This window comes from Bactrocera oleae, chromosome 5 (genome assembly GCF_042242935.1).
Source record: "Bactrocera oleae isolate idBacOlea1 chromosome 5, idBacOlea1, whole genome shotgun sequence".
In the NCBI taxonomy this organism is placed as follows: domain Eukaryota; kingdom Metazoa; phylum Arthropoda; class Insecta; order Diptera; family Tephritidae; genus Bactrocera; species Bactrocera oleae.
Window position 1 is genome coordinate 43,280,320 of NC_091539.1, and position 13,265 is coordinate 43,293,584.

General features: G+C 36.2%; 1 protein-coding gene across 3 annotated transcripts in view; it reads left to right on the forward strand.

The window, feature by feature from the left end:
- LOC106627915 (serine-rich adhesin for platelets) overlaps positions 1 to 12,380 on the forward strand; it is a 70,610-nt gene extending 58,230 nt beyond the window's left edge. The window contains exons 2-9 of one of the 3 annotated variants that reach the window (XR_004977193.2): positions 2,000 to 3,215; positions 3,275 to 3,488; positions 3,555 to 4,219; positions 6,599 to 6,801; positions 6,935 to 7,087; positions 8,038 to 8,578; positions 11,253 to 11,346; positions 11,407 to 12,380. Coding sequence is in view for 1 of the 3 variants with exons in the window: in XM_070110267.1 (XP_069966368.1) it covers positions 2,000 to 3,215; positions 3,275 to 3,488; positions 3,555 to 4,219; positions 6,599 to 6,801; positions 6,935 to 7,087; positions 8,038 to 8,172 (2,586 nt within the window). In the remaining 2 variants the exon portion in view is untranslated. Of the gene's footprint in view, positions 1 to 1,999; positions 3,216 to 3,274; positions 3,489 to 3,554; positions 4,220 to 6,598; positions 6,802 to 6,934; positions 7,088 to 8,037; positions 10,551 to 11,252 lie in introns of those variants that run through there. The other 2 variants (XR_001331175.3, XM_070110267.1) reach the window with 2 other exon arrangements.
- The last annotated feature ends 885 nt before the right edge of the window (positions 12,381 to 13,265 follow it).

Sequence of the window (13,265 nt, forward strand, 5' to 3'; positions counted from 1 at the left end):
CCACATTGCGACAAGATAACAATGCTCGAGAAGGTGCTACACTCCAAACGGAAGTTAAAGTTAGCTGACCATTGGTCCCGGTTTGGCCGGAACAGTCCGGATTCCGAGTTAGGCGTTCCGGCCGTCCCGAGCTTAAAAAAAACAATGAATTGAATAAAATTGTGTTGCTCTCTCATATATTATATAATATGTCGCGATTTTCAGTGAATTATAATATATAAGAAATGTATGACTAAAAAAAATCGTCAAGGATTTTCCTGGGACAAATATGGTCACATGAGTTAAAGGAAATACTATATATTATATATAAATTTTTATTAACTACTTGAAAACAGTATACGAGAAATGAATAGATCTTCTTTATATATATATATAAATCGTCTGTACGTGTGTTTGTAATTGAACTCATTCTAAACGGCTGGACTGATTCCAATTAAATTTTTTGTGTGTATTCAAAATGGTTTGAGAATGGTTTATATTCACATTTCTATCAACTAGAGAATTCCGGCAGACTACGCTGTCGTGAGTTTCAGTAGCGCTGCAGTCATGCCAGATATTCAAAAGTACAATATATTTGAGTTTCAGTTAACTATTGTAGCACTTTAGTCGGGTCCGCTAGTACATATATAAAATCTTAATCAGGGAATGTGTCGATTTCTACCCGCTCTATTTATCAACGGATATTTACTTTGCAGAGTGATTGTCAAAATCACAGATCAATTGAAACCACTCAGCTTTGTGTTTACTCCTTATTCATACGTAGATAGAATAGTCTCTATTCTCCACAAAATCGTTCCAAAGTAATGTAGCAGTGATGTTTACTCAAAATATCCAACGACTGCATACTCTGCTACTTAATCTTTTTCCTCCACTAACCAGCTTTCACCAGACTAAGGTTGAAGCATCTCGGTTGCCATACTTTCGACGAACCCGGCGAATTGACTGAAATTCATATATGAGTCGCGTTAATAAATTTGTGGCAGGCTCCAGACGCATCACAGCGGCTTTAGCTGTTCAAGTGGAATTATTCGTGGCCTCACGAAAAATCAGCTTATTTACCTAAGCTAACCTAACTTGACTACACTTTATTTTGGAACCTCGATCAGTTCCTAAGCTGTATGTATTTATAAACGTCTTCGATTTTGGTTTCCCTGCCTATAGAAATATCCTCATCAACATTAAGATATAGATATTTTCAATATAAGAAAGGGAAGGAAAACTGCCTCGACAGGAGATCAATTGCTTCAAGTTATTTTGTTTGGCATCCCGGTATTAATTATGTGCCATGAAGCCAAACACTGTCATATATCTGGTTATAGCTATCTAATATTTAATATTTATAAAGAAAGGAGCGAAGTCTCTAAAGTAACATCTAATGCGCCAACAGGCAAGTGCTCCAGGTCGACTGCTCTAAAGCACTTAAATTTCCAGCAAATCATCTTTAATGAAAACTCTGCCTGACAGGTTCAATTATAATCGATTTGCCATTACGCAATGCACTTGTGTCGCGCAACACGAGAAATTTCCACAAAGTTTTTAACAATCAGAAAGATGAGAGCGTAGTTACCACAATCTTCAATGAAACGCCCTTTCTAAGGGTGAGAAATGACAGCTAATGGTAATTTGCAATTACGAAAATTGACTGGATTTCGCTTTCACATGCTGTACACCCACCGCTAGCTTGTACGTGGAACATTATTATTATCAATGCTGCCAGCAGCCTTCTGCTTCAGTTGATATTTCCAAACAAGCTCGTTTATAGACATGCCTACGTGTGTGTGTATGTATATGTCGGAATGGAAAACTTTAAAAAAAATTTCGGGAAAGGCAGAATGAGTAAAATGAAATGGGGACTCGTCTCGACGTCTAACGGTTATTTTCAAATAGCTTGAGCTTTAGAAAAGGCATTACTTTTTCTGATCATATATTATTGACGTTGAAGTGGGCAAGTAAAAAAATTTAATTTTTCTTCTCTTCCCAACACGCTTACCGCTAACAGATGGAGGAAATCACGGAAGGTATTGAAAACATTGAACTAATATTGAATGATGAAGGGCAGCCGGTAGAGGTCAACAATGCGCATTCAAGTGGGTCGAACGCGGTGGATGAAGTGTCGGCAAACAACTACTCCAACGAACTCGAAGACGATGCGGATGGCGACGCCGACACTTTGAGCGCCGATGGCAGTTCTCTGGATGCTAATACCGCTGAGAATGCCGCCAATACCGCAACAACCACAACAACCTTCTACACGGGGCATTTATCAGGGTCATCGTCATCATCCGTTATGTCGACGTCATTGCATATAGCCGCGCAAACAAAATTAAAACAAAGTGAAGACGGCAACGTAAACGTGACGGCACGCCGACCTAGTTTCGACGCAATGCTGCAGCACTCACAACAACATCAGCAACAGCCAATATCCACTACACAGCAAGCGCATAGCGTCAACTACGCATCACAAACACAGATGCAGCTGGTCGGCGGCAGTCCGGCACGTCGCAATCCACTCACCTTTGGCGGCTTGCAACACAGCAGTCCCAGCATGCTGGAACGTCGTAGCTCGGGTGGCTATTGCGCAAGCGCACAACGCTCTTCCATGACCACGCCAGACAGTGGCATCAGCCAAACACAGTCCTCACAATCGTGCACGCCTGGTCCGTACAGCCCGCATAGAATGCTCTCCACAACGCTACCAGCCAAAACGTACTGTGACAAGTCAGTAAACTCGTCACCCAAGCGCATGATCTCCGCACTCACCTCGCCCATTGAACCTTTTGCGGCGAATGTGGGCCGAGAGCATGCGCTGAAGCACGAAATCGAACAATTGCAGGAGAAACTAAAGGACACCGAAGAGCGTCTAAAATCACTACGCATACAACACGATTCGCTGTCACAGCTGCATCGCGATCTGCGTGAAAGTAACACGAAATTGCAAGAAGAGTCTGAAATGCTTAAGTTGGATGTGCAACATCTGAACGAATGTGCCAATATATTGCGTACCGAGCTGCAAACTGCGCGCGCCGATCGCGATGAGGCGTTGCACTTGCAGAAAACGCTGCAGGGTGAGCTGGAGGAGAATCGACAAGATAGGAAGCGTACGCAGGAACTCAAAGATAAAGAGGCCAAAACCATACAAGATCTGCAGCGGCAGTGCCGTGAAATGGAGCGTATACTGATGCGCAAGCATCCGGACTCGGTTTCGGCCCTAATAGGTAAGCCATATATAGCAGTTAGATTAGTGATTCAACTAAATTCTGTTTATATCTTACAGTTGCTTCAAAAAATTCCGGCAAGTGCGCGAGCAATGACCAGGAGAATGTCAACAGCCGCAAACTCTTGGAGCAGCGTATTGCGCAGCTGGAGTCGGATGCAAAGGAGCAAGACTTAAAAGCACAACAAATACTCGCAAATGTGCAGGCGCGCTTCAACTCAGTGCAGTCCAAATATGAGACACACATAGCTGATCTGGAAACACAAGTGCTAAGGTAAGTTCATGACTTCACATGTCAAATTGTTATTTTTAATAAATATTGAAATCAACGTTCCAACAGCCTACAGGAGATCAATACGAAACTAAATGAAAAGATCGAATCGCAAGTGCGCACGCTTGACTACTTTGTCTCCAAGAAGGCTGAGAACTTCTATAACAATTGCACGCAAACAGACGCCAATGTAGTGGCCGATGAGCATGAGGCAGGCTGCAGCGGCGATATAACCAAACGCGCCAGTGTAAACACAACTGGCGATAGAGGCAACGCCAACGCCAGCACCACTGCCACCGCCAATGCCAACAACAACTGCACCAACACTACCGGTACACAAACGGTACAAACGAAGAACACACGCGATCACAGCACCAACACCATTGGCACCTCGAGCACCGTACACTCAGCGAGCTCAAGCACCAGCAGCACCGCCAACTCAACGCCCAACACCTCACGGCCAAACTCGAAGCAAAGCGGCATACGCAAACCGTTCGCTACCGCAATGGGCACACTCAGCTCAGCCCTAGCATCGAAATTGCCTGTCTCACATTCAGATTTGACAATTTCCGCACATCACGCACACGCATCGGCTAAAGAGGATGCACACTTGCTGGCCACCATACGCGGCATGCGCGTCGATTTGGCGATCAAGGACAAGGCCATGCAACGCTTGACGCGCGAATTGGAGGAGTGCAAGAAGACAATAAAGAAATTGCAACGCGAGAAAGACGGTGAGCATGTCAATATGACGCTTGTATATATATGTAACTGTAGTGTACGCATACATAACGGTGAATGCGCTGCACGTGCGGGCGTCCAATAAGCGAGTGCTTCCCTAAACTGCTGTCAAGTTTTCCATTAATGGACGTTTTCGATTATTTAATGTTAGGTTGCGCCGCGTGGCGTTTGCATAAATTCACACTGTTGATGGTTCAGAGTACATTTATGCCATTGATTAATTGACTTTCTCTGCTCAATCGAATACCTGTACAAAGAAATGGGAAATAAATTGCTAGAGTGTATTCAAAAAAAGACTTTATAAACGTAGCGCTTGTGCAATACATTTGGGTGAATTATTTTTTGTGCGTTGTGTGCAGAGAAGGGCGGTTGTACATATACCAAAGTAGGTGTGTAGTAGCTTCTTTCAATCACTTGCGCATTATTATATATATACGCATGTAAAATTTACTTGGCATAGACAACGTTTCGTTTTTGTTTTATTAATCATAAGCGCACCTACGACACGTGCGTCGCATTTAAATTTGTCGCCGTCGTTATCATTGCCAGCGGAAGCATGCGCATACGAGCAAACTGCTACGGCGCCCGCGCATGCATTACACGCTCACTCTATTATGTCAGCGAACACAACATTTTGCAGCAGTCAACGCAGCGTGCCTTATTGATCATCTCCATTTGACTTTGTCTATTGTTAATAACCTCTATAAAGTATGCAGTGTTTTTTCTTTTATTTATTTTTAGGTTTTTTGTTTTCGCTGTCTTTTTTTTGTTGTGTTTTGCTGTCTCTCTTTGCGCCGAAAGAAAAAGTTTTGTTTTGAAAGCGAAAGTAGCAGGCTCTACGGAGTGCCTTTGACAATACCCAGTATCTTACTGCTTTTGTTTTTACACATTTATTATCGGCTTACATTCGATTTTTTAATTAATTCGTTATTTTGCGGCTATTTTGACGACGTTTTCAAAACTAATCGCGTTGCTTATTATATAACGTTTTGTTTTTTATGTGTACAAACTTTTTTGATGTTTGGTGGCGGGAAGAAATTACAATTTTAAATTGCTGCATAATTTTTAGTAACTAAAAGAAGAAACTTCAGACACACTGAAATAAGGCATTGGCAAAAGTGAGTGCTAATGGTAAACATGTGGGTGGGGTTAGTGGCATAATAGTGCATTGATCTGCATAAGAAGATGTCACTAAGATACACGCGTTTTGTAAAAGTGAAATTTACGCGCATAAATTTGTGTATAAATGTGTTGTGTTGATTGTTTGAGGACGAAGAAAGTGGCTGGGTGCTTTAGCACGTCAACTAATATAATGCGGTGCTTGTTAGTATGGTAAGAAGCAAGTTTGAGTGGAATAGTTAAACCAAATAAAGTAAACAAAATGATCAAATAGTATATATGATATATTTTAAATTTTATAAGATTAAGGTACTAAGACTTTTCGAAACAAAAAAAGTTTATATATTTCCGCCAGAGTGCTTTCTTGTTCAAAATTATTATTAAAAGCACTATGTATGTATGTACCATATGTTTGTATGAGACTTAATATGAGCTGATTTCTATGAAATGTATGTGTTGGTTGGAGGTTAAGTGGCGCCATTGTCCAATTGTTAATCAAAATTGTATTCGAAATATTGGTAATGATAAAAATTTGTAAAAACTACAAGAAAAAACGTTAAGTTCGATTGCACCGATGCTATAATAACCTTAACAAATAAAAAATTTTCCATACAAGAACTTAATTTTGTTCTATCTGATTGTATAGCAGCTATATGCTATAGTAGTCTTTTCTGGACAATTTGTTTAAAGATTATAGCGTTGACTTTGGCAATAATCTATGCAAAATTTTGTAATGATATATAATATTTTCAAATCCAAAAGATTTATTTACGAGGACTTGATTTGGTTCGGTCTATTTGTATGACAGCTATGTATAGGTATGTTATAGTCGTCCGATCTAAAAATTTTCTTCTCAAATTAAAGCGTTGCTTTGGGGCATAATCTAGACCAAATTTTGTTAAGATATTTTCTCAAATAAAAAAGTTTTTCATACAAGGGCTTGATTTTGATCGGTCAGTTTGTATGGCAGTTATATGCTACAGTAGTCCGATATCGGCCGTTCAACAGCTTTTTGCTTAAAAAAGGACGGGTACAAAATTTCAGATCGATAAGATAGATCTAAAACTAAGAGACTAGACAGACGGACCAAGCTAAATAGACTCAGCTCGTCACGCTGATCATTTCATCTTATTTACCCAGTTTCCTTCTGGGCTTGGTTTTTTAAATAAATTTATTCCGTTAACATACTATCTATCAAACTTCTCTTCGCAAATTTTTACAAAATGTCTTCTTTTCTATTTCCCACAAAACAGCACAAAAATCCGATAAGTCACAGTGGAACAGCTATACGTGCTTAAATATTGCACGGCGTAGTCACGAGGCACTGCATCACAACCAAGCGCACAGCGACCAAATGCCCGCTACCACAGAGAGTCAAACGCTGCGTGAAGCGCAAAACAAACTCAAGCTGTTGGAATCAGATTATAAAATACTACATGACAAGCGTTTGAACGACGTAAGTGCAACATAAGAATTACTTGCTGCTCGTGCACTTTCAAGCAATTTTTCATTAAAATACTAAAACACTTTAAAGTATGCATATTTTATATATTCACTAAAAAAATTCCACGCTTTGTCATTTTAAACAGCTGAAGACGCTGCAGAGTGCCCATGAACGTGAGTTGGCCTCGTGTCATGAAACGGTACGCGTACTACAGCAACGGCTCAACGAACGCGACGAAGCTTTTGCCACACAAAAACGCCGCAAATTGCCAGTTGACTACTATGCGCTGAAAGCCAAGGTGAGTGGCACGAGCAATGCTAGTCTGCTGGATAACAGTAGCATTAGCGAACGCGCAGAGTTGCAAACGGAATGTAAAGCGGCGTTGGAAAGCTGCCACAGCGGCAACATTAGTATCTTAACAGTGAAAAAGAAAATAAAGTCTGTCAAAAAACATGCGCTTCGCTGAATGTCCGAGCAGAAGAAAAGCAAACAAATAAAGAAATAAAAACAAAATAATAATAAAAATAAAAAAATCATATGAAATGCAAAACTTTTACAAGAGTCATAATACAACAGTAAAACTCAAGCGTGTTATATGCGACAACGTAATATACTTATAAATGATTTTATTAGTTTTTGTTGGCGTTTATGTGATTTTTGTTGCTTTTTAATTGCCATATAATGTTTGGCACAATGCTTATAGTATATTTCCTTTGGAAATCTATTATTTATGATTGTTATGATTTTTGTAACACATACACATGTATGTATGCCTGCGCGTATGTACTGTATTTTTGTAATTGTAATTTTTGGCATTTTTATGTTTTTTAAAGCGGTTTTTTTCATGTTCGCTTTGCTTTTTGCAGTCGCTTCCTTCCGCTTAGCTTTAATTGTTAAAGAGTTTATTAGTTGCCACGCATTTATTCGCTCTTTCGGTCATTTATCATTTAATATACGAGTGCAACTAATTAACTATTACAAAATAATATTTTGTTGTGCTGCGCATCTTACTACTTCAGAGTTCGATCTCGAAAGTATTATTATGTGTGTTGCTCAATCATACTTAACTAAGTATTACGAAATATCGTTTTTCTAGTTAAATACAACTTTGTAACATTGCAATTTGAACTATTCACGTTAGAAATTAAAGTTATTTATTTACGAGTATAACAGGAAATTTTTTAGGTTAATTGCAACATAATAATATTTGTTAATATTTTATTTTCGTTTTGTCTTACATAAACGCAGGTTTCGTCATTGGAGCGTCGCCATTCGGAGCGTGAGGAACGTCTGCGCATGCTCGTGGATGCGCTGAGCAAAGGACGTCTAACCGGCGCAATTGAGGACTTGCTCGGCGACAACAACAACCAGCGCAGCACCTAAAAGCGCGTTTAAGCGTCATCATCAATCATTGCAACATTTGGCCAAGTTTTTAGCTGCTATTTAGCACCCTGTATGCACATGTTGCACACATTGCCAGCGAAAGATATAAAAATAAATAGAAATTAGAATAAAATGCTCAGTATTAAGTACCAGTGCCCGCCCATAGCTGCGCGCTCCCACACAACGCTCACTTTTAAAGTATAACGTTTAGTTTTAGTTGCAATATTTTAAATTCAGTTTCATTGCTCATCATTCAAGCAAGTCATATGCGATGATGAGCGTTTTTAAAGTTAATCTACTTTCCATATATGTACGAGTATATGTGTTTGCATGTATTCAGGAGCGCAGCAAATGTTTGCCATCCATTTCAATTGTGGTTATGCAGAAATTATTCAACGATCATAAGGTATGACTTTTAAAACACATACAATATTTTGTAAGAGAATTATATTAAGAATTGTAATAAAAAAAAATTGCACATTGTCCATTAAATTATTTTGTAAATTAATTATGCAATTAAAAATTGTCCAAAATGCGCTTAAAAGCAAAAACAAAGTTGACTGAATATTTACACAAAGTATAAGCTGCTATTGTGTAAGGAGCACATGTGACGCCCTCTTCCGGGATATGACAGATTTTAATTAGATATATATGTATATGTAGTTTAGATGTGTGTGTAGTTGTAATGGTACGTCAATATTTTGCTATATTGTGAGTAGATATGGTAGTTGCTGCCATTAAGGAACTTGATATATTCGTAATTACGTAGAATTCAAATTAGTGCGTATTATCCGTGTAATCAGCGATAATAATAGTTTCAACTAAAATTTATATTAGTTTAATGAAAATTTGCTTTACATTTGCCGTTTTCAAGTTCAAAATAATTCTAAGCAGTTTGCGTCTGAGATTATGAAAGATACGAATTGCCAAAATATACAAACAATGCGTTCGTCGATAGCTGTCTATTCTATCCGAATTTTTATTTATTTATTTTCTTTTTCTTTTTTTTATTTGATTTTTATTTATTTTACTTTTAAATCCTGAACAGGCTATATTAAGTTTACCACAAAGTTTGTAACACCCAGAAGGAAACGTCGGAAAACCTCTAAAATATATACATATATAATTGATCAGCATGACGAGCTGAGTCGCGAACTAGTTCTTCAGGTTTTGAGATATCTATCTGAAATTTTGCACAGGTCCTTTTCTCCCAAAGAAGCTGCTCATTTGCTGTAGCACATAGCTGCTCTACAAACTGAACGATCACATACATGTCCTTGTATGGAACACTTTTTAATTCGACGAGATATCTTCACGAAGGTTGGGATGTATTATTTTCCAAGGCAACAGCACAGTATCCGAAGAAATTGTTTAGATCGAACCACTATAGCATACTAATTGATCAAAATCATGTCCTTATATGGAAAACTTTTTTATTTGATATCCACGAAATTTCGCTCGAATTATTGTTTAAGGCAACGGTACAATCTCCGAAAAATTTGTTTACCCTGCCACTGTGAAGAGTATTATAGCTTCAGTGCAACGTTTTGTTCTAAAGATTAAAATAGTGTGTTCGTTTTGAGTTTGCAAGACGGAAGAGACCAAAAGCAAGCTTGTATTACTTCCGAGAGTGCTTCCTCTTACCACAATTTTTGAATTCATAATGTCAAACAAACTTTCTTTTGTTTTTCTCATAAATTTCTTGTTTATATTTGAATGATTTAACCATCTGTTCGTATTTAGTCAATACTCAGAAAACTCATTAACCTTACCCAACAAAAACTCATTGGTTGAAATCTTTGAAAAATTTAAATTTTGAATCATAAAAACAAAGCAAAACAGCTTGTTTTGACATTATGGATTAAAACACTGTAAGAGATTCTTGTTTTTGAGCTATCGATACAACCTGAGCAGAAACTAGCAGTTCTCTTTGTTTCTTACGCTCTCAGCTTGTGCTCTTTTCAGCTTGTTTTTGGGTTGGGAAACGCTTTTCCAGCAGAAACTTAGCTGCTTAGTGATAGTAAGCAGTTAAAAAACAAGTTTAATAATTTTTAGTTTTATATTCTATCTATGGATATTGATTAAGCTTTCGGAAGAATCTTTAACAAACTTTACATGCTTTTATGACAAAAAACCTAAGTGTAAATTTTAACATACTTAAAAATGCTCTTGAAATCCAATTACAATTCTATTTTCCAATTACGAGGACGCACAAAAACAATTTTTGTCGTATATAATAAAATCCTAAATTTTATGTTATTTGTTATCGCCATTGTTTTTACCTTTCGCATTTCAAGATTGTTATATTCTATGTATGTGCCTCTTCATCAATGCAATCCGCCGCATGGAAGACACAATTGTGGTAGCGTAATTTAGAAGGTATGAAGGCATGCTTCCAGTTCAAGAAAATGTTGAAAAGTGTTTAATTTATTTATTTTCTCCAAACGTTTCTAACTTTAAATTAGCTGGTAGTTAACGGCTTAAGTGGCACAAATAGTGTGAAAGCCTAAAAAGGGAATTTTTAGAAATCAAAACTAACTGTATCAATTGTTTTAAAATTTTAAGGGTACAGTTATACATATTTTAAGAATACACGGTAAATTTTTTTAAGAAAAAAATTGAATATTTTCGAGCAGTGATGCCGGACTTCTGCGTGGATAAAACCTAAAAAAAATTCTCACTAAGGATATTGTCCATACAATGATATACGGTCGAAAAAAATTAAAAACTTACAAAATGTGGGCGTTAAAAAAAAGTTGAGTTTTACCCAAATTTGGCGTTTTTGGCTTGCCGAACTTTGATTTTTGATGGATTATAAACGTTTTAGGTCTTTGTATGGCGAAGTAGGTATATGCAAAACATGCAAAAAAAGTTTCTCAGTTTTCGGATCATTTGTCTCCGAGAAAAAATTCTTAAAATCTTGTTTCGAGCAAAACGTGTTTAAGGATAAACTGATTGCCTATATTGACTATTGACAACTACACTTTAAAAGAGTGTAACTCAAATATTATTTTAAATATTCATTAAAAATTTTAGTATGTTACTTTTGAAGGTATAAATATAAATGATTTTTTTTTTAGTTTCAGACTAGGAGTGTACCTTAAGGTATTAACAATTAACCGAATTCGACGACTAACTTACAACTCGCTAAACATACAAATTCATTATGAAGAAGTCAGAACAATTTCTTACCAGTAAATGTTTTTACGTAATAAAATGTTATCCATTTTTCAGGACTTTTAGTTCGAGTTGTGTCTGTTTTTTTTACAAAGTAATGTCTATTTCGCTAAATTTTCTGCACAGAACTTGAATTAAAAAATGCCAAAGGTGGGAAAAATATTCATTATTAAATCTTGATATAAACTTGATATAAAAAATATGTTTGTGAATTTATACTTAACATACTTATGTAATGAAATATGAACATGAACATATATAAAAGCCAGTAAACGGAATGCCAATGCCAAAGTGTGCGCTTTTGAGACCGTCAGTTGCCGTCAATTTCCTTACGGAAACAGTTCATATGATTATTATATGTAATTATATTATATAAGTCTTAGGTAATAGAAATAGTTGTGTGTTATTTTTACAGTAGATATTAAATGTCAAAAAAAATGAGACGATTTAATAAAAGTTAAAAAAAAATCCGTAAGCATAAGAGTAACCAAATTTAATTAGGCCGAAACAAAGTATAAAGAATTTTAAATAACATAATAAAACTTAATTTAAAATTGTCAATTTATGCAAAATGCTCCACTGTTCTGATGTATTTTAACATGAATACACTTATCTCAAGTTAAAAACTAAACTCAAAACCGTGCATATTAAAATCTATTACAAAATAAGGTTGGATTCTCGATTATGATGAAACTTATTTAATAAATATTAGCGCATATTTATTGAAATGTTAATATAAATATTGTGAGCATGTATTTAAGTATCTTAAGCTAAAGTATGTATAAATCTTAAACTCCTTAATCTTATACCCATTCGGTTTCAATTAACTCACCTCCTAAGATTATAAAATGCTTTACTATAATATTCTTCACTTAAATGTAAGTTTTGAGCTCCACTTATGTAAGTATAAGTTCTAGGTTCTATAAATATTACTAAGTTTTAGCTGGAGAGATATTTAGTTTCGAAAATATTTATGTATTTTAATTGGAAACTAGGTTGATATCTTTTATAGTTTAAAAAAAATTATATTAGATCACGTACTAAATATTTTTATATAGTTAACCTCTTATAATCATATTTTACTTGTGTTCCATAGCGTATTGAAATATTTATAAGTTACTTATAGTATGTACTGTATAAAAATAAAACTTAATAATTACATCGCAAATTAATATAATAAATAAAAGATTTTGAAAAGTTGAAAAAAATTTGTTTGGGTCCTTAGTTTTCGTTTTTATACATTTTTTTTTAATCAAAGTACGATTATTCACGTCCTTCTCCGTGTAAAACCCAGTGATGATGAATACAAGATTGTGATTAACTGAATTATAATCTGTTAAGTGAAACGTGTATAGTAATTGTAAACAAAGTCTTCTTTCATTCATGACGTCACGACGTGTTCTAATATGGTCTACACTACACAATTGAGCATCGGGTAGGCTCGGTCAACAACAGTTCTGCTAGTTCTTTCTGGTCCAGAGGAAAATGTAAATGCTAATGTAAACACTAGTCAAACATACGGTAAAGCTACATGTTTTGAAGGACATAATGTCAGAGTTTCTGAGAAAGATGTGATGAAAACATCTCGACATTTACTTCTCAACTGTCCAGCGAGACTGAGGTTAAAACATCTTGGATAACATACCTTCGGTGAAGGGCGCGTATTGTGGGGTTCGATATTAATCGATTAGGCTGCAAAAACTTTGTCGGGATATGAGATTGTAATGACTCAAAGCTAAGAGTTTTTGAAAATGAAGCAGACACATCCAAGTGGGATCGGCCCCGAAACCTAACCGAGTCTTAATTGCCGTAATCTCTAATTCTTTAAATCTTAGTGAATGCTGTATAATTAGTATAATAATTTTGTTCACTTAACGGTTGTTTGCAACACCTAAAGCTAATACAGATAGATATAG